The sequence below is a fragment of the Embiotoca jacksoni genome, unplaced genomic scaffold (genome assembly GCF_022577435.1).
Source record: "Embiotoca jacksoni isolate LCO1_2020_lvr unplaced genomic scaffold, fEmbJac1.0.p SCAF_9, whole genome shotgun sequence".
In the NCBI taxonomy this organism is placed as follows: Eukaryota; Metazoa; Chordata; class Actinopteri; family Embiotocidae; genus Embiotoca; species Embiotoca jacksoni.
The window spans coordinates 11,040,258-11,064,748 of NW_027185447.1; the positions used below are offsets into that span (position 1 = coordinate 11,040,258).

A 24,491-nucleotide genomic window follows, 5' to 3' on the forward strand; every position below is an offset into this window, starting at 1 on the left:
AACTGAGGAAAAAGTAGGTCAAAGATTAAGAAGAATGAAGAGACAAAAATAAAATAAAATTTAAAAAAAAGTAATTAAGATGTCATCTCAGAAGTAATTTAGGAAAAGAGAATCTGTCCAATCTGTGTATTCAAAGTCAGAGGAGAGTTAATTGAGTATTATTCGGGACAGAAAAAGAGCATGAGCTAGATAATCACATCTTGAACTGAATGCAGGCCTGAAATAGCACTCACCCCAGTAGAGGGTGCAACACCAGACAGTGGGGCTTGTCTAATCCCTGGATAACAGCATTCTTAAAAGATCCATCCAGTCTGGCCACATTGATCTGCTTCTTATTGGCATCATAACTGGTCCAGAAGAGGTTCCTGGACACCCAGTCCACTGCCAGCCCGTGGGCATTAGGGAGGTCTGAGGAATTTCAGAAAGAAAAGAAAAATGTTTAGAATTTCTGGTGTATTCAGTGTCATCAAAGTCTCAAAACCTCCTATTGCAGTTACTGCTTACTGCTTACTCACTAATTATAAGATGAAATACAAACAAAGACTGAAATAAAAATCTCAATGACAGATACTCCTGTGATTGTTCTTACCCGCAGACACTACAGTCTCCACCCCTGTGCCATTGATGAAGGCTCTCTTGATGGTCTGTGTTCGCACATCGGACCAGTAGATGCGATGCTCCACAGCGTCGTAATCCACCACTGTCACGTTGTCTATGTCCGGCACAGTAAAGGAGATGATGTAGTTGTAGTAGGGGTTGTCGATGTCTACGCCTCGGATCTCGATCTGACGAGCATAAAGAAGGAACTTGCGGGACTCTGGAAAAAATAAAGAAAAACTGAGAATAAGAAAGATTTCTTCTGTTGCATCTTTTACTGCAAGTTACCTGCACAGGAACAGCAGGCTCAAAGGAGTAGGGGGGACCAAACGCAGACAGAGCAAGCTTTACATTTTATGAGTTTTAGCAAGTTTGTAGAAGTTTTCTCAAGCTGATGTTTGTCCCATCTATATTCTTATAAGTACGTTGTTATTAGAAGTGTAGCTGTGTTTAGGCTTTTTCTTTTTTTATACTTGCCTCTCAGTCAAAGGGAACAAGTTGGATCCCAGGAGACAGATGCTCAAGAGGTTCAAATTGACCAGCTAGTTGCATGTTGCCCTTTTGCCCTTGTCGAGGCTGGATTGCCTCAGGGGAGTTTGGAGGTGGAGATAACAGATGACTCCCCCTCAATCAAGATTTTATACAACTAGTATAAATTGGTGTCTGAGTTTAAGTGGTGAATGTAAAGGTTTATTGAAAACTTTTCACCGTTCGGAAAGAGCTTTGTTCTGTTAAAATTCCTGTGTTATTTGGGAATGCATCAGACATGCTAATCCAATTATCCTTATATCTACACTGCTGAGATCGGGATTGTTTTGTTGAATGCTAAAATCTTTGACGGACACTGAGAACGAGAGCGCGTGCACACATGCACATTAATTCCCACAGCTATCCCTTAAAACTATCATGAAACCCACTCATGAAATCCCACTGCAATAAATGAAGACTTCACTTCATCTTTTTTGACAGCCTTTTATAGGAAATGAAGTGGAAATGAAAGCGAAGAAGGCAGCGCGGCACAAACAGAGGAGATGTAATCAGAACGTCTGTCATAAGAGATGTCCTGTTTGGCAGCAGAGTGCACCATAGCAGTCAAAAAAGGCGTGGGAAAAGATTTCTGCAAACACAGAACCTGTCTCTTGCTCCCTGATAACGTGGATTATATGTGACAGCATTATCTGTACATTCTCCATTAGAATGTGTTTTATGGTAAACAAAGAAAGCATGCGGGTGGATGGGCTTGTAAGCAACAGTATCTACCCTTACCTTTGCAGGTGCGCTTGTCAGGCTGCAGCTTCATGAGGTGTGGGCAGGCACAGGAGAAGGACTGGTTAAAGTTGATGAGACACAGGTGGGAGCAAGGGCCTTTACCATCACTGGTGGCACATGGGTTAGGGGCTAAAAGGAAGAAAAAGTCATTCAGGATACTTGAAGAAAGAGACACACATAAAGGCAGAGTGTTAAATCAGAGACACACAGATAGAGGAGGCTCACAATATAAAAAATAATACCATTATACATTGTGTTATTAGACCAGACCATGTCAGAAACTGTTTGTATTGCAATAATTAGAGTTATTTTATCATGTTTCTGAGTGTGATGGACTTCTCCATCAGTCGGCCCTCAAGAAAAGTGAGGGTGTAGAAAAAGACTTTGTCTACCAGATCTGTCAACACAGTTTGTTGCCTCATCACTGTCATGGAGATTGGCTGCAGCTGTCAATCAACAATTCAGTGAGCTCTCTCTTTTCCTGTCACCAATTACAAGACCCCGTGCCTCTCCGCTGCCCACACACCCATGGGATCCTACAGCCATGGGCTACTAAACGTTAAGGTGACAGTTTGACGTGACACAACACTACAAGACAGTTCTTACAACATTTCTGCCATCAGGTCTATCATGTGTGTCTGTGAGATCAACATGTGACATTTTAAGTTGCAGGAGGAGGGTTTTCTTTCCTATCCAGCCCGTGGGAAATACTAAACACTGGGGTGACTTTTTGATCAACCAGGCAATGGGACGTGTCCAAAGTGCTGGTGTCATGAGGAGAAAACACATCTCACGTCTCTAAAAGGTCAGCTGTCTTTGGCCAATATTCCCTAAGAGTATTTCTGCATCTTTATCTAGTGTACAACATACCCTGAGGTTGTCTGGACGGGTGATAGACCTGCAAGTCAAACGGCTGAGTGTTGGTGCGCTGGACTACAGTGACATTGTGTCCTGTCCATTTGTTGGCTTTGGCCAGAGTGTTGGTCCTCCAGTCAGTCCAGTAGACCTCGCCTCCATACATGGTGACAGCAAAGGGGTGGGACAAATACTCATGACCCCGCAACACTTCAATGAGCCCAGAGCCATCGTACATCGCAGAGTAGATAGCATCCGACCTTGAGAAGCATGAAGGCAGAGATGTAAACTTTAAACAACATGTTGTTATGATGCATGTTACTATATGAATCTGTACTTTGTATGTAGTTTTACATAAGCAACAAACATCAGCATGGTCATGAAAAATTTATCGTGGCAGAAAGAGAGAAGAAAACGGAGCGAGTGGGTGATGTAACGAGTGGGTGGGTGGATACAGTGCAATGGAAGCCCTCTATATATTCAGTCTAGTTGTAAACGCTACCTGGCATCAATCCAGACAATGCGTCTTTCCATGTAGTCCACAGTGAGCCCATTGGGCCAGCCGCCGCTGCCGGTCTCCCTGTGGATGGTGCGTCTGCCTTCGCCACTCATGGACGCTGCCTCAATCCTGGGCAGACTGGCATCCCAGTCGGTCCAAAAGAGAATACTACCAACAGGAAATTATCGAATGTGAGGAGGGACTTCAAAGATCTGTACAGTATCATCACATGAGAACAGTTTAATAGAAAATACAGTAGGTGTAATATATCTATCTATAACTAAAGGTAGAGCCTGACTGGTACTGGATTTTTAGGCAGATGCCAAATTAGGAAATAAACTAATTCCCGTATCAATATGTTGACAAAAATGTGGTTATTAAAACACTGTGATAAAGATATATATCTATAAGCAATTTGACAATAAACTACATAGAAATTACATCAGTGCACTGAAACAATAAACACAAACAGAACAATTATTAAAGTCCTTCTTTTCCTGTATTATGTTCTGTAAAAAATACTTAACATGTACCCAATACCAATGTGATAGGCTAATATCTTCTGATAAAATCAAACATGTGATAAGTTGGTTGGGCCCTATTAAAGTGTATTTGAAATGCCAATAACTTCCATTTTCTAAATTTAATTCCATTCATTACAATTATATTTTGTGTGTAAAAAAAATCTCAATGCAACATGGTCCCAGAACACTTTACAATAATGTAACTGTGACTTGAGAATCCCACATCTGTGCCTCTTACCCATCTCGAGGGTCAAGGGCGATGGCCCGGGGATGCTCCACTTCTCCAGCCAGCAGGGTGGTTCTCATGGTCCCATCCAGTTTGGCCACCTCAATCTGATCCAGATTGCTCTCCACCCAGTAGATGTTTCCTGCTATCCAGTCCACAGCTAGTCCCTCTGGAGTGGCCAGTCCATACTGGATCACCACCTCAAAACTGGTCAGAGCTGACCAGAACACACAAAACACAGAGAAATGGTGGCTTACACCTAGGATGGTGTTTTGTTTTGGTTATGCATTTTGCAAGTGAGCACAAAGCTGAGAGAGGGACTATTATTTTAATGTTCATGATTTTTAAAGTAGAAAAGGGGTTTGGTTCATGTTACTTTCACAAAGGAGAGCAGATCTCCCGGAAGCACATATGGTTTATTGCAAAGAAAAAAAAAATTGTTTTCCTGATTTGTTTAGAATTTCTGAATCTTATGGAATCCGTCAGTGAATGACAAGCACTGCTGCTGTGACTGTGAGTCTGACTAGCACCATCTCCACAACCCACTGCCCCACTCTTAAAGAAAACAAGCAACCAACACCAGTTCTCCCTCTCTTTTTCTAACTTCCCAGAAACAACTGGCTCTTGTGCAAGCCAAGTGCAGAGCCAAAATGTGTGATCATCTCTGACTCAGGGGGGGTCAGACAAGTTCTCCATAAGGCCTTCCAGTAGTAATTAAAGGGAGAGGGATAGGTCTTCACAGTTTACTTAAAAGAATACTGAAGTTATGGCTGCTTATCTATGTGTGGGAAGGGAGGTCTTTATTAAGTTCTTGGCACTATCCAGTAGGCAACAACCACTTTGGAGACTCTGAAATTGCCTCTAAAACAAGCAGCAGGAGCTGATCTATGAGCTGGCCACAATGTCCTTGTTCGGGAACCCTGTTTTAATATTGAACTTGGGAGGGATGGGAACTGGAACTGCAGTGTGTTGTGCCTCCTACACTAAATCAGTGCTCTGGCTGCAGTCACGCACAGCGAGTACTGAGACAAATGGGAAGAGACAAAGCCTTCCGTGTGCCCCCGAAGTGCTGCGCTGGGAACACAACTTTGATTGGCAAAGAGTTCTGGTGTTTTGGAGCAAGAAAGGCTGGCCATGACCTGGGAGATTTATTCAGGGTCACAGACTGCCACTGCTGACCACAGATGCTTTTTAAAAACATTTGGTGTGTTTTTGCTTCGTGGAAGTTAATTTCTGAGATATGCTCAGTCAAAAGCATGATTTGTTTTACGTGATCACCACCTTTACTTGATTTTATTTTACTTAAGATGATACTAAAAAAGGAACTTCTACTTACTATGTAAATTAGACTGTTCTAAGAGGCCATTTATTCCACCACCACATCTGTTTCTCCACACAACCTAAAATTACAGAAAGCTGTCGGCTAATTGGCTGCCTCACCTCCATTTTCAGACAGTTTCCCACGGTAGATCTTATCCTCCACAACATCAGTCCAGTACAGGGTGCTCTGGTTGAGGTGGAAATCCAAGGCAATGGTGTTCCTCAGGCCTGGTACAAGCACACTGAACTCTCCCTTGTGAAGGTCAATCCTTCTGATCTCATGGCGATTGGAGAAGATAATGAAAGGCTTGAAGGGATCTGAAGAAGAAAAGAAATTGTAACCAGAAATGTTTCAGTACAGTAAATTTCACCACAAAGTCCAGATTCACAAAACCCTGTTGCTCTTGAACCAAATCCTGCCACAGCTGTTTATATCTGTCCCTTTTAAAAAAAAAAAAAAAAAAAAAAAAAGAACAACTAAAGGTGTTTACTGCTTTATTTTTGGAGAAAATCTTCAACATCTTGATGCAATAATTACTGTATATACATAGAATCAGTATTGTATATCTACTTCAGCACATGAAAAATGTATTGCCCTCAACCTGAATAATCTCTCTCTTTTTGCCAAGAGGTTCCTGTTTTTCCTCACCAGTACTTTTGCAGCTCTCCATGTCAGACTCCAGCTCCCAGCCCTCGTAGCAAGAGCACTTGACGCTGGATTTCTCCTGTTCACACTTCTGGCTACACTTGAGGTGTTTGGCACAGAAGCTCTGGATCTGGCAGGTCTTGTTGTCGGCTCCCAGCTCCATGCCGAGGGGACAGGAGCACATGAAGCCCTCCCCGGGAATGATGCTGCAGTTGTGACTGCAGCCCCCATTATCCAATGAACACAAGTCTGCAGGCAAGAAAACAGAGATGAAAGCTTTGGAAATCATGGAGGCAGAGAGAACTGTTTGTACTGTGTTGTTTTGAAATTCAAACTGGAAGAGACAGGACATAAGAATCAGTTACTGAACACATTTTTGTGTGTGTGTAAAAATGTCTTTAAGAATGTTTTTACCACAAAGTTTCTCGTCTGACCCATCCGGACAATCGTCAGTGCCATCACAAAGCTTCTCAGCGGGCAAACAGATGGAGTCATTGGTAGCACACATGTGGTGAGACAACTTGCACACCAACGCCTCGCAGTTGTCCTCATCTGAGTTGTCCTCGCAGTCACTGTCGCCATCACACACCCAGGCCTTGCTGATGCACCGAGCTGACAAGACCACAAAGTACAGATTTTCAACTTTTGTTGTTTTAAGACTTCTATCTTAAAGTGACCCTCCTACCAAGGATGTGATTTTGGTCAAAGTTAATCCTGCTCGCCAAATGAAAAGCAATAGCATGAGTCACATTACTGCTATAAAAATCAAACAAAATGTGATGAACAGAAATTTTCCAGTACCACTTTTTGGTGAAAATGAGCATGTTATTTGTCATTTGTTGGAGGATAAAAACCTACTTGTGTTACAACACCATCACATCTTCAATTGACACTGTCAAAATAGTTAATCGGTCTTAACCTCTGGTACTTAGTGCAGCTGACAGAATCCTTACCAGAGTCCCTGCAGCTGAACTTGACTGCCGGGTCACACATGTGTGTGACTCCCTCACAGTTATTCTCATCACTCAGGTCCATACAATCGGTGTCGCCGTCACAGCGCCAGCGCATGGGAATGCAAAGGCCGTCCATCCGACACTGGAACTCATCCACATGGCAGCCGCCTGGAGGACGGGTGGCTGGAGAGAAAACAGCAAGACAAAGAGTTCAGGTTAGCTGAGAAAAAAACATGCAGTGTGTAGTTTGAGCAATGTCAGAGGTGCAAGAAAATAACAGTAGAAGTCAGTAACTGAAAAATAAACTGAAGTCACAGCTAGCAGTCAAACAGACCACACACAGTTGGTCAAAAACTGTGAAAGGAGAGAATAGGCCAGGACAGTAATTAATTATTATGTGGGTATGCTGGGATGCTGGGTAACAACCTGACAATGAGCCAAGTCAAATAACAATGACACACATAGATTAGAGGCACCACTGAAGAGGTGGCAATGTGACATCCCATCATGGCAAAGGTCAGTGTTTGGCACAGCTAAAACAGGAAAGGAAAGCTGGGATCTTTCAGCACATAACTAAAATATACAGGAAGGGAGCGCGATAGTGTTGCTTTTTTTATTTCAGCTAATAATTTCCAGACGGCAGGCCAAGAGAGCTCACAAACACACACAGCCAGACACACACAACAGAGCACAGATTGCTCATTAGAGCAGCAGGTCATGCTGGGCCCCGTTTTTGCATGCTGCGATTTGACAGCAGTTGGCTACATTTCTGCATGGATCAAACAGTACATACAGCATCCGAACACACATAGTGCACAGGAGCTTATGTCTCCGGGCAGACCAACTGCTGAAGGAAGAGCGCAGCACGACGCTACGATGCAGTCTCAGTCAGTAAAACCGAATATTCCAGGTTAAGTCATATCGCTGCAGCAGACTCAAAACATCTGTGCCATTTACAAAAGACCATGAAAGAGTGTAATTGTTATCTAACCACAAAACATAATCACATCCTGAACAGAGCAGCAGAGAGGAGTTGTGGTAAATGACAAGTGGAAGTTGGAGGGCAGGCAGGGGCCTGTAGAGTGAAGGGAAACAGGGCAGCAGGGAGGAAGATCGCATCTTTGTGATATTGTGACAACCTCTTTACAAGAGCAACATGTAAACACAGTGAACTACAATACATGATGTGATGAGCACTTGACTTATGTACAAGACAAACACAATATTCCTCTATAAACACTCGGCCAGAGGAGACAGAGCCGTGACAAAACAATTTAGAGCAGTGCTGTTTCGGTTTGGTAGGCGCAGCACAGTTTTCTTACCCTGGTTGGTACAGTTGGCATGAGTCTCGTCACTGTAGTCTCCACAGTCATTGTCGCCGTCGCAGGTCCAGTATTCTGGGATACAGCGGCCGCTGTTACATTTAAACTGGACACTGGAACAGGAGTGGCTGCAGCCTGCTTCGTCACTGTTATCCCCACAGTCATTGTCTGCACATAAACACACATGCAAGATTTTTTTTTTTTTTATCATTTATTGGGTCTTTTTAAGGTACAGCTTCATGGCAGGTCAAGGAAGACGATACGCACCATTGTCACACCGCCAGTTGATATTGATGCAGCGGCCATTGGCGCAGGTGAACTGGGTTAGAGGGAAGCAGGTTGGATAGGCTGGAAGAAGGCGGCAAGAGAGGAGACATGAAACATCATAAGTGTATTTAAATTGAACTGTACAAGCAAAAGCAAATATTCACTCACCACAGGAGTCCGGTTCATCTGAGCGATCTCCACAGTCATCATCCAGGTCACATGTCCACGAGATGGGGATGCAGCGCCCGCTGGCACAGGGGTACTGGTTCGGTGGGCATGTGCGAGCTGGCAGGGAAGCATGTTATAAAAGAGTTAAGTGCTGTAAAAGGTTTTCCTTCTTTTTTCAACATCTTGGCAACAACTCATCGCTGTTAAACACCTAAAACACCGCTAAAGGCCAAAATTCCCATTTTTCTATTGGCTCAAAAAGTACTTCAAATCTCTTTCAATTTATTTGAGAAAATGAGGCAGCTCCTATAAAAGCAATAAATGCATAAACATGAAGATCATCACTGTGTTTCAGCCTGTTCTTATTGATGTTGTCGATCGATACATCCTCCTGAACTGTTTGTAAAACCATGTTGGTATCCGCTGCATAAACACTGAGTAAATTAACTCATAACTAACAGATCCAAGACACAACTTTGTCTGCCTGCATAAACGCACATTATACCAGCTTTTCTTTCTTCACTCCTACATGCATCCTCCTACTAATACAATTTTAAACTTGAGTCATCCTCTGACTGTTGTACTATTCTCTGTTTCTTAAAACTTAAAACATATTTTTGTATTTGTTGATCGTGTGAGCACGTCTATATAGCTCTGAACATAATCACAATTCATAGATTAGTTATGCATTTGAAAAACTCATCAAGATCAACAAAATCCCTCATTGCACATAATGACTCAAATCAAAACACATTGTATAATAATTTACCAAATCTTTAGTCCACCAACATACCTTTAGTCAGATAGAGTGCCACATGCACCCCACAGGCATAATTCTCTAAAACAGCAGCATTGTTTCAGACCTTTATGTAGATGGTCTACAGCTTCACAACATATTAAAACCTGTCACAGAGCTAATAAAGTAAAATATCCCATCTTGCACATGAAAAGATGAATAAAAAGCAAATGCTCTCTAAACTCCACAGAACTTGTATATACCAGAGCAGGTGGTGTTGGATTCATCCTCATCGTTGCCGCAGTCATTGTCACCGTCACACAGCCATCGCAGGGGGATACAGCGGTTGTTCTGGCATTTGAATCGATCAGCTGGACAGGTGTGCTGGTCTGAGGGAAGAAACACAAAAATATATATCTGACATCAAAAACGGTTGAAAGTTAAAAGTATTTATCCATCAAGTATTTATCAAGCACGCTGCTTTACTAGCACTAGGTTGGATTTGATACATAAATGAAGTATAAAGAAGAAAAGAACATCAAAGACAAATATGTTGGACATAAGTTGGACAACAAAATTACAGCCACATTACTGAGCACGGAAAGACACAAATCTTGGAAACTTTAGTTTGCGCTCTGTCGGTTCGCGTTAGCTAAGACTCTTGAACACAATGTTGTTTATCCGTCTGTTGCTGTGTAACCATGACAATGACGTGGCACACTTACGACACAGCTCAGGGGCCTCATCACTGTTGTCCAGACAATCGTTGTCCCCGTCACACTTCCAGCGCTCTTGGATGCAGCGGTTGTTCTTGCAGGCAAACTCCCCAGGCTGGCACTGGGGCGGGGGCACGTAGGAGGGGTTGGCTGGAGATGAGTTCAGGTGTAGGAGCAGAAACAGATGAGCCATTAAGACAACAGCTGAGCACCAAAACAAAACAAATATTTTGGGGTTCAAGTCAGCTTTTGTCTCTCTTAAAGTTACAAAAATATTGCTGGAGGTTGTTTAAAACTTCTCTCCAGTTTTGGAAAAGACATCTTTTTTTTTTTTTATAGCTTGCAAATGGAAAGTACAGCCAAGAATTCTTTCACTCAACTCCTGCTGAGTAATGAATTTTCCACAGCCCTCCACATTGATCTTTGGTGAAACTTCTCTACTGGTAAAGCAGCTAAGTACCTTTGCAGGTGACATTATCGACATCAAGGATTTGATCATCAGCACAGCCACAGGACCTGCCATTAGGAATAGCAAGACACAGACTGCTACAGCCTCCGTTGTTAACTCGACAGGCATTGGAGCCTAAGAAGAAAGACCAAGAGAGGCAGAATACTGTCATCATATCATACTTATCAGCACGTAATAAGAAAAGAAAGGAGCGAGGAGAAGGGGGATTATACCTTGCTGCTGGTGTGCATCATACACTCTGATCTCAAATATGGGGGGCCTCTCATTGCGAAGTAAAGTGACTGTTTTAGTGACCTGGTCCAGTTTGTAGATGCTACCGCCACGGTACTCGTTCCAAAACAGAAATTGTTTGTAATGACATAAGCCGAAGGCGTGGTTGAGCTCCTGCCCCTCATACACAACCTGTTAATTGAGCAAACAAAGGGTGATCACATCTCTAAATCGAGCAAACAATTAGTATTTTTGTCTTTATGTAAGTACAGTATATTCTCAGAGCATCACTGACCTTTCGCTCGGTGGTGTTAAGGTAAACCAGCTCAATACGGTCGTAGTAAGCATCCACCCAGTACAGGATGCCCTGGGGAATGTCCAGGCTCAAGCCGTTGGGCCATAGCACTGTTTTGCTGGTCAGGAATACTTGGTGATGTGAACCGTCCATCCAAGCTTTTTTGATCTTCCCTCTGTTGCTCTCAGTGGGATCCTCCTCCCAGTCGGTCCAGTACATCCATCTGGGAGACAGTTAGAGGTATCACCACATTTAAAAGGATCGTGAGCTAAGACATTTCTGTGAGAGCTGAAGTGGTCACAAATGTAGTTTTGAGCTGAGATACTCTTTGATGGAACATCCCACAGCAAAACAAAGGAAGGAGTATCCTTAATCTTAATCTCTCTCACGCGCGCACGCACGCACGCACGCAAACACACACACACACACACACACACACACACACACACACACACACACACACACGACCAGTGAGTTCAACAAAAATCTACAGTGCAGGCGGCCCACACAGCTGCAAGTCACCAATCCTCGGAGAATCCTCTTCCACTGCTCAATGCTGCATTGCACAAACAATATAATTGAAATAATATCCAATAAATTAACAACACCATTCCTCCAGTGTCTTACCCATGCTGTGGGTCCACAACAATGGCACGAGGGTGGCTCATCTTTCCCTCAATGAGAGTCTTGCGGGTCTGCGAAGCCTTCTCCAGCCTGGCAACACTGATAGTCTTTTTAGGCCCGTCATCTGTCCAGTAGAGATTACCTCCCATCCAGTCTACCGCTATCCCCTCGACTGTGTGGATACCTGCGATAAGCAAAAAAAAGCCGGTGTGAAAAAGGAACTATTAGCTGGCCAATCCAGGATGAATATCAAGAGAGTGACGTGAAATTGATATGGAATTGCCTGTCTGAAGTATTTTTCTCCATAAATTCTTTGTAAAAACCCACTTACAAAGTGGAAATAGCTTCCAGAATCCTGTGCAAATCTATCATTTCATTCTCACCTTCCTTGAGGATCGTGTCTCTCTCCATGCCATCTATCTTCTGTCGGCCAATAATGTAGCTGGTGGCATCAGCGAAGTAGATGAATTCACTGGCGGCGTGGAAATCCAGAGCTCGGGGGTTCATTAGGTTCTCAATGGGAATCATGTACTCATCGGGCACCTTAGCATTCATGTCCATGCCCCTGATGATTCCAGGACGACCCTTACCGTACACCAAGAACAACTCGTGGTCTGGTTCTGCAGAGAATCAGGAAAATAATAACAATAATAATAATTAAATGTCTTTAGTTCTGTCAGTGATTTTGTAACCACTATTATTTCATTGCCATCATCGTGCATCGGTGCTGTAACTAATGGGAAGAGATTTTCCTCTTAGTCTTGATACTCACTCTTGCAGGACTTGCCATCGCTGCCAAGGCTGAATCCGGAGCGACAGCGGCAGGTACGGGTCTTGTGGCTGTTGCTCAGCAGACAGATGTCAGAACAGCCTCCAGCCTTTCCAAACTGATCCAGGGCACATGCATGGCTGCGCACTGAGCAGGGAAAGAAGTGCACAAAAACAACAGTTCATTGAATGAATCTGACTTGCAGCAACTGTTAAGTGTGGAAATGGATCAGATGATATTTTAACAGTTGAGCTGTGAGCTATAAGCTGTGCACCTTGAGGCTGGCGTCTCTGGTGGTACACATGCAGAGCGGCTCCTCGGTCTAACCGAGTCACCACCTGGAAGTCGGAGCTGTTGAAGCGGTTCACTCGAATTACACTGGTCTTGGGGTTGAGGTTGCCTTCATCCGAGTTTGTAGCATACAAGTAGTTTTCAAATACAGTCAGTCCATGCAGGTGGTCAATCTGAAACACATTAAAGAAGACAATAATGCCGTAAAATTTGAATGTTACCTTGTTGGATATTGAAAATCATGACTTTTTTTTTAGTAAAATAGCTCATGATGCATGACTAAACATTTATGCAGTATTCTTTGTGGGCACATTTTTATCTTGAACACTGCCTGGCAAATCCTGCATACTGAAACCTTTTGAACAAATAATTGATGAGCATTCAAAAGATTCTGATAAAAAAAAATTTGAAGACATGTCTGAAAGACAGAGACAGACAAACACAGTCAGAGAGATAAAGAGAAAGTGTTTGTGTAAACTTGGCACCCGACAACATATTGGCTCCACTCCCCATCTAACTTTAAACACAGAGGCTTTACTTTTATGGGGTCTATTCTGTGCAGCTCTCCTCTACTGTCACAAAGATGTATGGATTGGGATTATATTACCTGCCTCCATCTCTCTCACACACGCGCACGCACACGCACACGCACGCACGCACGCACGCACGCACGCACGCACGCACGCACGCACGCACGCACACACGCACGCACGCACACCACCACCACGGTCCTGATTTCATTAAGATCATTACTCCACTAAAAGTTTGAGCCAAGCTTCGCTAGGGCCTGACTAATATGTTTAGAGAGGTACTAGCCAGGAAAATCACACAATCTTTAAGTAATATCAATCAAGGCAATAAAAAGGACTTATACCCTGGAGAGGCATATTCCCTTTGCCTAGATAAACAGGAGACAACTGGAAAACAGGACTGTCTCTAAAGATGATGAGATTAAATCAGTGATGATGATACAGATTTGGAAAACAGATGTTGTGTGTAATCGACCGGAAGTGTAGTAACATTGGTCCAGTTCAGCATTTTAACAAGTCTTCAGTCTTGAGTGTATCTGTGTGTGTGATTAGTTATTGTCCAGGAAACCTTACCAGCAGACCCTGGATGATGGTGTGTCGGTTCTTGCCCTCGTAGTCGACAACTTCGATGTAGTCCAGGTAGGCGTCAGCCCAGTACACCAACCGGTTCACCAGGTCCAGAGTGATACCATGTGGGAAGACAATCTTACTGTCCACCAGCTTTGTGCGGTTCTGACCATCCATGTCACAGCGCTCCACCCTCGGCGTAGACCCGTAGTCTGTGAAGAACACTTTACTGTAGCAGAGGAAGAGGGAGGAATATCAAGATAAAGGAGGGAAGACAGAAAAGACAATCTAATTGACAAGATTAAACCAAAGACTTCAGGAAGTTATTACAGCTTTTTGACTTCTAGTATCAATTTATCTTAACATGACACACAGAACACAATTGACCAATCTGTGTTAGTCATTATAATTAATTAAAATGATTTGCAGGACATTAAAAAAAAAATGAAGAATTGATACTTTAAAAAAAGGAACTAAATCAGATAGCAGCTTGTCAGCATCAGGAACCTGAAACAACAAACATGCAAGTGTGTATGTGGCACTCAAGTATCCGTCTAGCTTTCTGTCTGGAGGAAGTGCTTTGATTTTGGACTGGCTGCTTGGTCAGCACGCTGTCTGATCATAAGACAGCATTTTCCTCTGAAGCGTTGCTAAAACAGCACCGAGGGCAATGTTAGGTCAAGAAGGCTGGAGGGAAATACAGACCCCATCGCCGGGTCCAGAGCGATGCCTTTAGGGTTGTACAGCTCTTGGTCCAGCAGGGTCACACAAGTCTGGCCATTCTTGTTGCAGACAAACACCCGGTCATCCACGTCATCCACAAAGTAGAAGTTTCCAGTCAGCCAGTCGATGGCCATCTGCTCCACATCTGACGGATAAAGAGGAGCAAAGGGGAGAGGAGAAGAGAACACAAAACAGAACCATTTAAAAAAAACACAGCGTCATGGGAGTATAGTCATATAACTCTTGGTCATGTACCAGGGTCAATTCAAAACCTCTCATTTCATGATGCCATGATCCTCTCCTCAAGAGCATAATAATGAACTAATGAATTAATTTGCTTCTGTAATCTTCCAGGTTGTCCATTACCAGCACTCTACTTGTGTTTGATGAAAGCATTCAGAGCATGGGGAAGGGAAAGAAACACAACAATTTGCAGGTAATGAGAGAGGTGAAGCACTGCACTTTGTAAAGTGAACTCTTGTCAGTGAAGCAGCAACACAAGACTCCCCGTCAGCGAGACACAAGACTTTTCTCTTGGATGAGTTTGTGGACACACTCTTGTGTAAGATTTTAAATTAAGCATGACTCACTTTTTGTAAATACTAAAGATGACAGTTAACAGAAAGTTATTACAAAGAGACTGTCAACATGACACTGCGGAGATCAAAATTTTTTTTAAATGGCTGACTAATCTACTTATAGGGCATTTCTGCTGCCGAATCCAGAACCTTTTGAGGAACTCAAGAACCTTACCTGTGTTGTGTTGAGAAGAACTAAAGATTAAACCATCATTGACTGGTCAAACACATATCCAACAGTGGGTACAATTTGTGTAAAACCTCATTCAGAAAATAAGGAAACACTAGTATCAATATCAAGATGAGATGTAAACATTTCTTGGAATATCAAGCTGTCGTTATCCTAAGCAAAAAAGCAGTAAGATAAATCTAAATCTAAATTTAAACTTCTACCTGTGACAAAAAAACGACACTATAACAATATACATATAGGAAACTAAATAAAGGAAAAACAGCATATAAGGGCCATTACAAACTGCCAAAAACAACCACAGTGCTTTTTGTTAGAGATTCTTAAACTATTTTAAACTTAAACTGGAGGAATGAACCCCTTTCTCTGAAAGTTATTCCCTCATTTAATTGTTTGATGGTGGTGGAGGAGAACACTATATCATGCATTGGTCAAAAATCTTTGATTCAGATAGTTTGAAATTACCTATCTGCAAAAGCCATAGCATATAATTCACAATGTGAGTTATAATTTTTACACTCAAATGTTCAGTGACCTCTTTTGCCCTGTATAAAAACATCTGTATTTTTTGCCTCCTTTATTCAATGTGCCAACAGTCTCTACATCTCAGACAGGAACTGTGCATGAAGAACAAAAAATAGTCTTTGCCATGGCAGGACAGAAACCACCTGCATTTTAGGGATTGATCCTAATATCACTCCAAGTGACCCAACACCGTTGCAGCAGCTCTCACAAAGGAACTTTCAAATTTTGTAACCCCACTTCTTGTAACCCCATTACACCAATCTGGAAAGTGGAAGCTTAGCAGATGGAGACCTTTATTTCTGATGGGACGAGGAGGGACGGGTTGTTTTAACAGCTGCCACGGCATGTCCCTTCAAAGCAGACCACTGTATACACACACACACACACACACACACACACACACACACACACACACAGACAAACAGACAAACACACATTCCACATAGGCTCACTCTTCATACATACACTATCAAAGAGACCACACTTGTCTCTTCAATCAATCTACAGGATGGCTTTGATGTTGGGGTACATGAGTGGAGTATACTGGAGTATAGTCAGCCGGCAGTCAGCCTGTCCTAAAGCTTTGACCATTCATTAAAAAATGTCTGCACTGGAATCTCCAACAATGCTTCTCAAGGACGGAGCCAAAGCAAGTCCTGCAACAGAGCACAGACACATCTGGGCCCAATGCAGCCCCCAATCCGGCCCACCTACCAAACCTACCCTGAGCTTCAAAATGCAACTCCTACATCAGACTTTAAATATGCTTGAAGCTGCAATGTGAGCAGTTTAGGAGAAAATGGGGAACAATGGAGGATGGTGTTCTGGCAGTGGTCAGCAAAGAAAGACAGTGCTTGTGAACAGGTTCTGGTGTGCTTCCAAGTTTAGAATCATTTATCATCAGTCAGAAAAAGTAGTGCTGTCTCACATCTAAAAGGGAGATAAATGTGAATACAAGAGCTAATAAAAATATAACTCAAAACAGCAAAGGGAGTAAGTAAAAACATGTCAAGAACATCAAAACCAAGATTCTGACAAAAGGAAACGTTTGTCACAGAGTTAAGAGGGATACTGATATTCCCGTTGGAGTCAGGTCTGAAGCCCTTCCCCTCTAAAGAAATCCAGCTGGAACTCTAGTTGCACAAGGCATTGATTAGATTCATATCCAGAGTAGAGAGACAGTTGTGCAACTCAGTGACTACTGCGTTGTGTAAGTACCTATAACTAGCGTACCCCATTATCCTGCCAGTCTGTTGACGTTTTCACTCATGCTGCGTCTGGTAAGTGGAAAGACTGCTGGGAAGCTGAAAGAACCCAGCCCTTTCTTCTTGTCTAACCACCCTGCCCTCACATCCCCTTTTCTCTTCCTGCCCGTAACGCCTACCAGCTCACACTACTAAATGTTTCAGAAACTGAGGGGGCTCTTATCGGCAATAACAAACATGCTTTCCACCCAGGTCGCATAGGTATTTACATACATGACCACGGCCTATTTAATTCTTCAAAACTAGTCACACACCGGCACCTGAACTCAGAAGGAGCACCACAGAATTAGTCCTTTAATGTAATTTCCTCTTTTTGCATGTTAGTGCAAAGCAGAAAGGAATTATCATCATCATCATCATCTGGCTTTTCTAATCTTCTCTGCGCCAAGAAGATCCTATTAATCTGTGCAAAAACCTCTTTGACTTCTCAACAGTTTTAGAGTTTAGTGATTGTGATCTTCCATAGGGATCTGACAGACCTCCATTTAAGAGGCAGTAATTCCTAACAGTTATACCATGGGCAAATCTTCCACTGCAACAGGTGAACAAGAGAAGTTACTGGCTAGAAAGGAAGGTTTGATGACAGGGGCACTGTGACATGGTTTCACCCTCGGGAAAAAAAGAAAAAAAAAAAAAGGATGCCAAGAAATGATGGACAAACCTAGGTCCTTTAGATAGAATAGTTGTGCTCTTTGGGTGCAGGTGTAAACTGAAAGAAGAATACATTTTTAAGAAGACTTTGTTGTTGGTACATTAGTAAAGAAAAAAATGGCATTATGATTTTTTTTTTTTTTTTTTTACAGTGAAACAGGAATTTCTTTAGATGATTTAATTGTCCATAACACTATAAGCCTATGATAAAATCTTGAGACATATTTACAAAGGCCTTTTATGCACTGATGTATTCTGGTAAAAAAAAAAAAAAAAAAAAAAAGATGCCTAAAGAGCAGACATTAGGAGGAGATAGGAAGGAAGAACAAACAATGGACAGACAGACGTGGGGAGACGTGCTGGTCCCTGCTGTGGAGTTCCGCTCAGAGGGTGGAGAGGATGGGACGGGCAGGCTCTGCTCCCCTTTTATCTTCCCAGTCAGAGAATCACACATGCAGACAGAGCAGGCCACATCTGGAACCCTCGTCTACTTATCTGCCCCGCTCTCTCAGGCTCCCAGAAGCTATAAATCACCCTGTTTGTGTGAACCCTTCTTCAAACGCTGCATCTATCCCCAGGTCTGCTCAGCTTACTTTTACCAGTGCACCTGAGGCCTGCTTGTTATAATACACATTATAAATATGACATAGAGACCACGTTGGCACCAATTTAATGATCAAAATTGGTGTCAAAGTTTATTTTCAAGCAGTAACAAAGGAAATAGACAGAGTTCACACAGGTCTTGATTATCCTCCTATCGTGAATGAGGCTGGCAATTTATAAAACAAATGACCTTTTGAGTTTATGATCTCTTATCTCATTATAGGTTATTACAGCATCAAAAGATAACAAAGAAGATCAATAAAAACCACTCAATAAGGAACTGCAACAACTGGAACAGCATATTGACAGACATGTGTACATTGATAGTTAATTGGAAATGAGTGCAAAATCTCAAACCCCAATTCATAAAAGGTAATATGTAACTAAGGAATAGGTGCATGAGTCAAAGGTATTTAAGTGTGTGTGCGTGCGTGCGTGCATTAAAGTGACCTGACTGGACAGGACCTGAGACGGCTGCAGGAATGTAGAGGCTGTTCAGGCTGACATAACCCAACAGAGGAATGTAAATACCATCTGCATGACCACTGGCACACACGCACACACACACCTCCAAAGTACAGCAAATCACTACCTTCCTTTTTGTCCCTCTAATTTTATCATTCCCTTTACCTTTGCTTCAGTCTTTCTCTCAGGGTCCCCCTCACTTCCACCACTCACCCCACTTAAAGAGTAACACTGCCTCCCAGAAAATAGTTTCCAATATAGCTAAACTGCTTTTCCTAAATTAGGTTTAGGGTGTTTATTTTTTGTGAAATGCCCCATCTATGAACTGCAGTTAAATTGCAGGAGGTGGTTGGGGTTGATAGTGGGTAGACAAAGCACAACTGCAACACTCAAAACTTGGGTTAGCATTCAGAGCCCCATGTGTGGTGAGGTTTATCCAACAAAACGATTTGGGTTCATGTTTTTAATTGAAATGAAAATAATCGCGTTATATGACATCATTGTGGACTTTTCTGTAAAAAACAAGATCAGGATCTTTACCTAATCTTAACTAAAAAAAAAAATGCCACAGTGCATAAAAATGGCCATAAACAAGTTTAATAATGGCCTACTTACTGCCCTGCAATGCAAGATTTGATATTTGGCAAAAAAAATAAAGTCATTAAACATATTGCAGATATCTTCAGCAGCAGTATATTTGCCACTTGCCAAATACATGCCTAATTATTTGTCTGCATTTACTTCCTTTAAAACATATTTGCTATTGTAATTTAGTTGTACAGAAATAACATTTCTAGAGAACAAGATTGAACATAGAAGTGAGCTAAAAATCGACAGCTGCAAGCAAACACAATAAGAGGATAACTGGGGACTCTCACGGGTCAATCGATCATCTGGGGTCTGGGAGCCTGCGAGCCTCTTCCCCAGCTGTCAGCAGTTACACAAGATTCACTTGAAGTGGATATGAGCCGAGGCACTTCTAATCATGTCGCAGGTTTCACATCCTACATTTCAGGGTCTACACACCCAGCTTCTCCACTTGTTTTCCTCTCGTCTGCTGTTCAAAGCCTGGGGCTAATGCTCGAGGGAAAGCTTCCCATATGCACATACACATGCACAGACCCACACACTTGCTTTTTATGTTTTGTCTACATTTATGCCCCCATTCTTAGAGAGTAACAGCTCTGTCAGCCAGAGGAATAAAAACAAACCTTGTCAGGCTTATAATCAGACATAAATCATGTCAGCATTATATGACTAAGTCTCTCAAAGGGAAGTAATCACATACTGTGTATGTTGGTCTGTGTGTGTGTGTGTGTGGGGGGGGGGGGTGTTGCCCAAGAGATGACAGACTATGCGTGAAGACAATGGCTGGGAAGACACCCCTTCCACCAACCAGATGTTTCACTTGTCATTGCTTATCAACACACGGGATACAAAAACATGAGCAATCTATTCGCCATACCTTCTGGGACAAAATGTACGGTACGTGGAAAGGCTGATAAGGCCAGAGAGGATTTTTCTGGGAAAACCTAAAGCCAAATGCCATCATATCAGAAACTAATAGCATGAAGATGAGGGAGATGAATGGATGATACATCTGATCACACTCAATGCATTACACCAAAGCAGTGGAAAAACACATTTCTAGTCTTCTGAGTAGCCATGCAGTCAGTACATAAATCAAGCTCTATAGAAGGTTACTGTTTGCCTGTCAGGAAATGTGCACACTAACGCCCAAAGGCATGCTGCCAGCCTTGTATGTATCATACCACTGTAAGTCAGCTGCATGCACATTGCTTCTATATGGGATGATTTAGTGGTGGGCCAGGGTGCCCCTCTTCTTAAAAGACAATCCTTTAAAAAAAAATTAAAAAAAGGAAAGAAAAAGCTGGACTCAGCATTTCTACTTAGTACTTTTATGCTAGTATGAGCAGCTTTCTGAGAAGAGGCCGTATTGCTTCAGATCTTTCGTTAATCTGAGTTTGCAAATGCAAAACTGACCATTTGAGTCCTGGGGCAAAGTATGTCGATTTTTTTCCCCCGCCGTTAGCTGACAACTTGAACTTATTACCGGAGTGCTGTTATGCATGGCATGTATGTCTCAATTTTCATTCCCTGAGAGAACACTTTTTGGGGGGGAATAATGTCATATGAAACTACTATTTCTAGAAACAAAAGCTTATTCCTTCCTATTAGTCAGATGAGACTTTTGTCAAATGAAACTACTACTTACGGTGCAAGCTGAGAGAGATGTTGATGGTGCGGATGTTAGTGACCGTCTTCAGGTCTTGAATGCTGGCGCACTTCAGCTGGGTGGCAGCGGGAGTGTCGCCCACGTCTATCCAGCAGACAGTCTCCTCAGCATAGATAAAGTCCATGGCCATGGTCTGCTTGGTGGGGATGGACGGGAGCCGGGACGTGGAGCCACTCAGGGAGGTGCAGCGGATGTCATGGAGGTTTGCAATCAACAGAACAGGCAAACGATCTACAGGCTCTGGGTAGGGCGAACAGAGGGGAGGTGAAAAACAGTGGGGGAAATGAAGGAAAAAAGATTTAAGGAGGTGATGGAGACAAATCACAAATCATATATTCATTCTGGTTCAGTAAAAAAATATCTCTTTAGCAAACAAGCTTGTAAAACAAACAGCTGCCACGCCATTCAGATGTGACCATCTAATATGAACCATTTCCAAACTCTCGGTACAGTATGAACTGCGATCATTTCATCCCTGTTGCATTTTTTTTTTTTTGCATCTTTTCTCACCATTTTTGGCTTTGCAGGAGCGGTTGTCTGGCTGCAGCAGGTAGCCCTCCACACAGCTGCAGGTGTAGGAACCCTCAGTGTTTGTGCACGTCTGACTGCATGTCCCGTACACATTGCACTCATTGAAATCTACCAGGAGAAGGAGATAAAAGAGCTTGAACAAAAAGTTCAGTTGTTGATGATGAAATATGTTCTGTACTTATTTACTGCGTAATGCACTGGGTTTGCTCAATATATAACACTTTTTAGCAGAAGATAACAAAAATCAAATATTACTAAGAAACCCTGACATATTTAATTCCCTCCCAAAGCAAATAGTTTGATCGTATCTTTATGCTGGACCATCCAGTTTAAAAATCTGAGTAATTAAAAGATTACTTTCAGTTTTACTTTGGCCAAACTGGAGTAAATTTGCCAAATCAACACCCACCTTTACATGTCTTTCCATCTGCAGCAACCTCGTAACCATGTCTACAGTAGCACCGGGGCCCATCGTGAGTCACAGCACAGTGAAACTGGCACTCATGGGAGGCACAGTCTGGTGCTTGTTCTGAACCAGAGAAAAACAGAGACACTGAGAGCTTTAAAAACTGCGGACACATGAAAATGAGCACAGATAGTGGGGATGATCGTAGTGCAATCTGTACAGAGCCATACTATTATATCCAATATCCAATCCTATCAGATGTCCCAGTGGAGATCAAATAGGATTGTGAGTTTATGTGCATGTGTTTGAGAGTGGTGGTCACACACGTGCATGCATGTGTGTTCAACTGTGCATGTGACAGACAGAGTGATTTGAATGTGCACACATTAGAGGATCTCTTCTTTCCCAGCCCCAGAGGGAACTCAAGGACACATCCTTTTGGCAGTAAATGAAAGAGGGGAATCCACACATCCTTTCATGCCCTCTATAGGGTATGCGTGTGCATGCAGATGTGTGTCTGGGCCGGGGAGATAAATGGGGCTGCGAATCCCAGATTGAAATGATAACGTGTCAGTTCGTGGCAATAATCAGACACTACAAAACAAATGCTATTTCAGACAGTTTTAAACCTCAAATATTGTGTGATGTGACCTGACTTACAAAATACTTCATCATTTACAGCCTTGCATTCACCAAGAACAGGCCTGTGACCCACACTGGGTGTGTGCTGCCCTAGAGTTCAATAAAATGTGTCAACAGCTTCAAAGAGCAATTTATAGAGGAAATTGCAGTATGTGAGGGCAGAGGGGCAGATACAATCCAGATCATGACCAGCATTCATTTATTCAACAATATTCTCTCTGTCACTTTACATCTCGTATACATCCATTTATGCTAACATGACATATCACAGGCTTGTATTCTAATGCTGCAGGCCTACATCATAACAACCCCTGCTGCCCTCTGAAGCACCAGGGTCCCATTTGTACATACATAGTTATCCAGATTAGAAAGTTGACTATTTGACATGAATCTGGGTTTTCTTGGCTCTTTAAAGCTAGAATATAATTTAAGTTATTGTCTTTAAGACCGAATTTGCTAAAGTGCCGGTTTCGTGGCAGTTAGCTGGCTCATGACTGTGCCTGTTGCAATTGTTACATAATGGCCTGATTGTAATTATTTGAGCAGATCGCAATCATTTTGCATAATCGTTGGAATCGTTTCCATTCATTTTCCATCAAAACATCAGGATGAATTTAACAGAAATGTCAAATTTCCATCCATATTTCTACATTGTTTTCCATCATTTGAGGTTTGACTGGAGCTCTTTCAATGATGTAGTCTCGTTGCGCCCACATCCTCTGCTGTGGGACATACTGGGATATTTGGTGCTACGGTAAGCTAAAAACATGAACTCATCCAAGAAATTCTGACTTTTAAAGACATTCAAATGTTTAAAGAGACTTTAGAAATGTTTCATTTTTAAGTTGCAGGTGTATGATCATCACTTTAAATTCCTTCTATGCAGTGCATGCTGGTGGAGTTCCCAATACAACTGTACCTTCAATCACCTAATCAGCACCCAGCAAACAAACAAATGACTGCTCATCATGGTTTTAATCCGTTACTCATTCTGCCTTTATTTGAAGAGGGAGTGCAAGACGACTTCAAGATAACAAATCAATCCTCAAACTGCGATTAAGAAAAACCAATTAGCTGAATAAGAAAAAAACTTATTTTTTAGCCTGCTATCGACATGCAAGCCTGAATTAGTTGACAGCAGGGCGCAGGACAGAGGCCACAACAACATTCATAGGCATGTAAGAACAAAGATGTCACATAAAAGCAACAATAACCACATGCACAGCTTTTGTCAAAACCTGACTGAAACTGATGAGAAACACCATCATTTAATGATTTATCAAGTGCAAACACAAATATAACGAAACTGTAAATAAGTAAGGAAAAAAAAAAAAGAAAACAGGCTTTGACCAGCAGGATGAAAATTACCTCAGCGTCCAACAAAAAAACGTTGATTAGTCACGGACACATTATGTGTACAGTTGCTAGTAGTGGTTTGGCTGTGGAGAGCGGAGACTGGAGCAGTGAAGGACCCTTATTATATAAAGCTTGTGGCACTCTGGTCCATAATGACCCTTTTGTTGTGGCCCCACTGAAAGGAAGAGTCCCCCAGCAAACATTGTGGTCCATATCGAATCCATTCACCAAGCCTCACACTGTGAGAGACCACAGGCAACTAGAGAGCTAAAATACCCACCATATATATATACCTCTGTCCAGGGTCTGTTGTTCCATTTTGTTAGTGCCCAACTATGAGAAATGTGTATATGAATATCCCAGTTAGATATTGTAGACGTAGTTATCTCATGTCCATATATTTCTTTATTTGTTTAATGAATATAAAATGCGAAAACTTTGAAAAA

General features: G+C 42.3%; 1 protein-coding gene across 2 annotated transcripts in view; it reads right to left on the reverse strand.

Moving 5' to 3' along the window:
• The window catches only part of LOC138192873 (low-density lipoprotein receptor-related protein 1-like), an 85,224-nt gene that overhangs the window by 31,110 nt on the left and 29,623 nt on the right, over window positions 1-24,491 (reverse strand). For both annotated transcript variants that reach the window (XM_069140555.1, XM_069140556.1), the window contains exons 4-30: window positions 22,051-22,170; window positions 21,621-21,749; window positions 21,090-21,350; window positions 14,559-14,721; window positions 13,860-14,082; window positions 12,740-12,929; window positions 12,469-12,612; window positions 12,080-12,316; window positions 11,700-11,880; window positions 11,073-11,295; window positions 10,780-10,969; window positions 10,559-10,681; window positions 10,108-10,248; window positions 9,646-9,771; window positions 8,647-8,763; window positions 8,479-8,559; window positions 8,212-8,379; window positions 6,890-7,072; window positions 6,351-6,548; window positions 5,940-6,185; window positions 5,411-5,608; window positions 3,983-4,187; window positions 3,224-3,388; window positions 2,737-2,981; window positions 1,864-1,995; window positions 590-817; window positions 234-408 (exon numbers count right to left, since the gene is read on the reverse strand). In XM_069140555.1, the coding sequence (XP_068996656.1) occupies window positions 234-408; window positions 590-817; window positions 1,864-1,995; window positions 2,737-2,981; window positions 3,224-3,388; window positions 3,983-4,187; window positions 5,411-5,608; window positions 5,940-6,185; window positions 6,351-6,548; window positions 6,890-7,072; window positions 8,212-8,379; window positions 8,479-8,559; window positions 8,647-8,763; window positions 9,646-9,771; window positions 10,108-10,248; window positions 10,559-10,681; window positions 10,780-10,969; window positions 11,073-11,295; window positions 11,700-11,880; window positions 12,080-12,316; window positions 12,469-12,612; window positions 12,740-12,929; window positions 13,860-14,082; window positions 14,559-14,721; window positions 21,090-21,350; window positions 21,621-21,749; window positions 22,051-22,170 (4,792 nt within the window). The remainder of the gene's footprint in view (window positions 1-233; window positions 409-589; window positions 818-1,863; window positions 1,996-2,736; window positions 2,982-3,223; window positions 3,389-3,982; window positions 4,188-5,410; window positions 5,609-5,939; window positions 6,186-6,350; window positions 6,549-6,889; window positions 7,073-8,211; window positions 8,380-8,478; window positions 8,560-8,646; window positions 8,764-9,645; window positions 9,772-10,107; window positions 10,249-10,558; window positions 10,682-10,779; window positions 10,970-11,072; window positions 11,296-11,699; window positions 11,881-12,079; window positions 12,317-12,468; window positions 12,613-12,739; window positions 12,930-13,859; window positions 14,083-14,558; window positions 14,722-21,089; window positions 21,351-21,620; window positions 21,750-22,050; window positions 22,171-24,491) is intronic.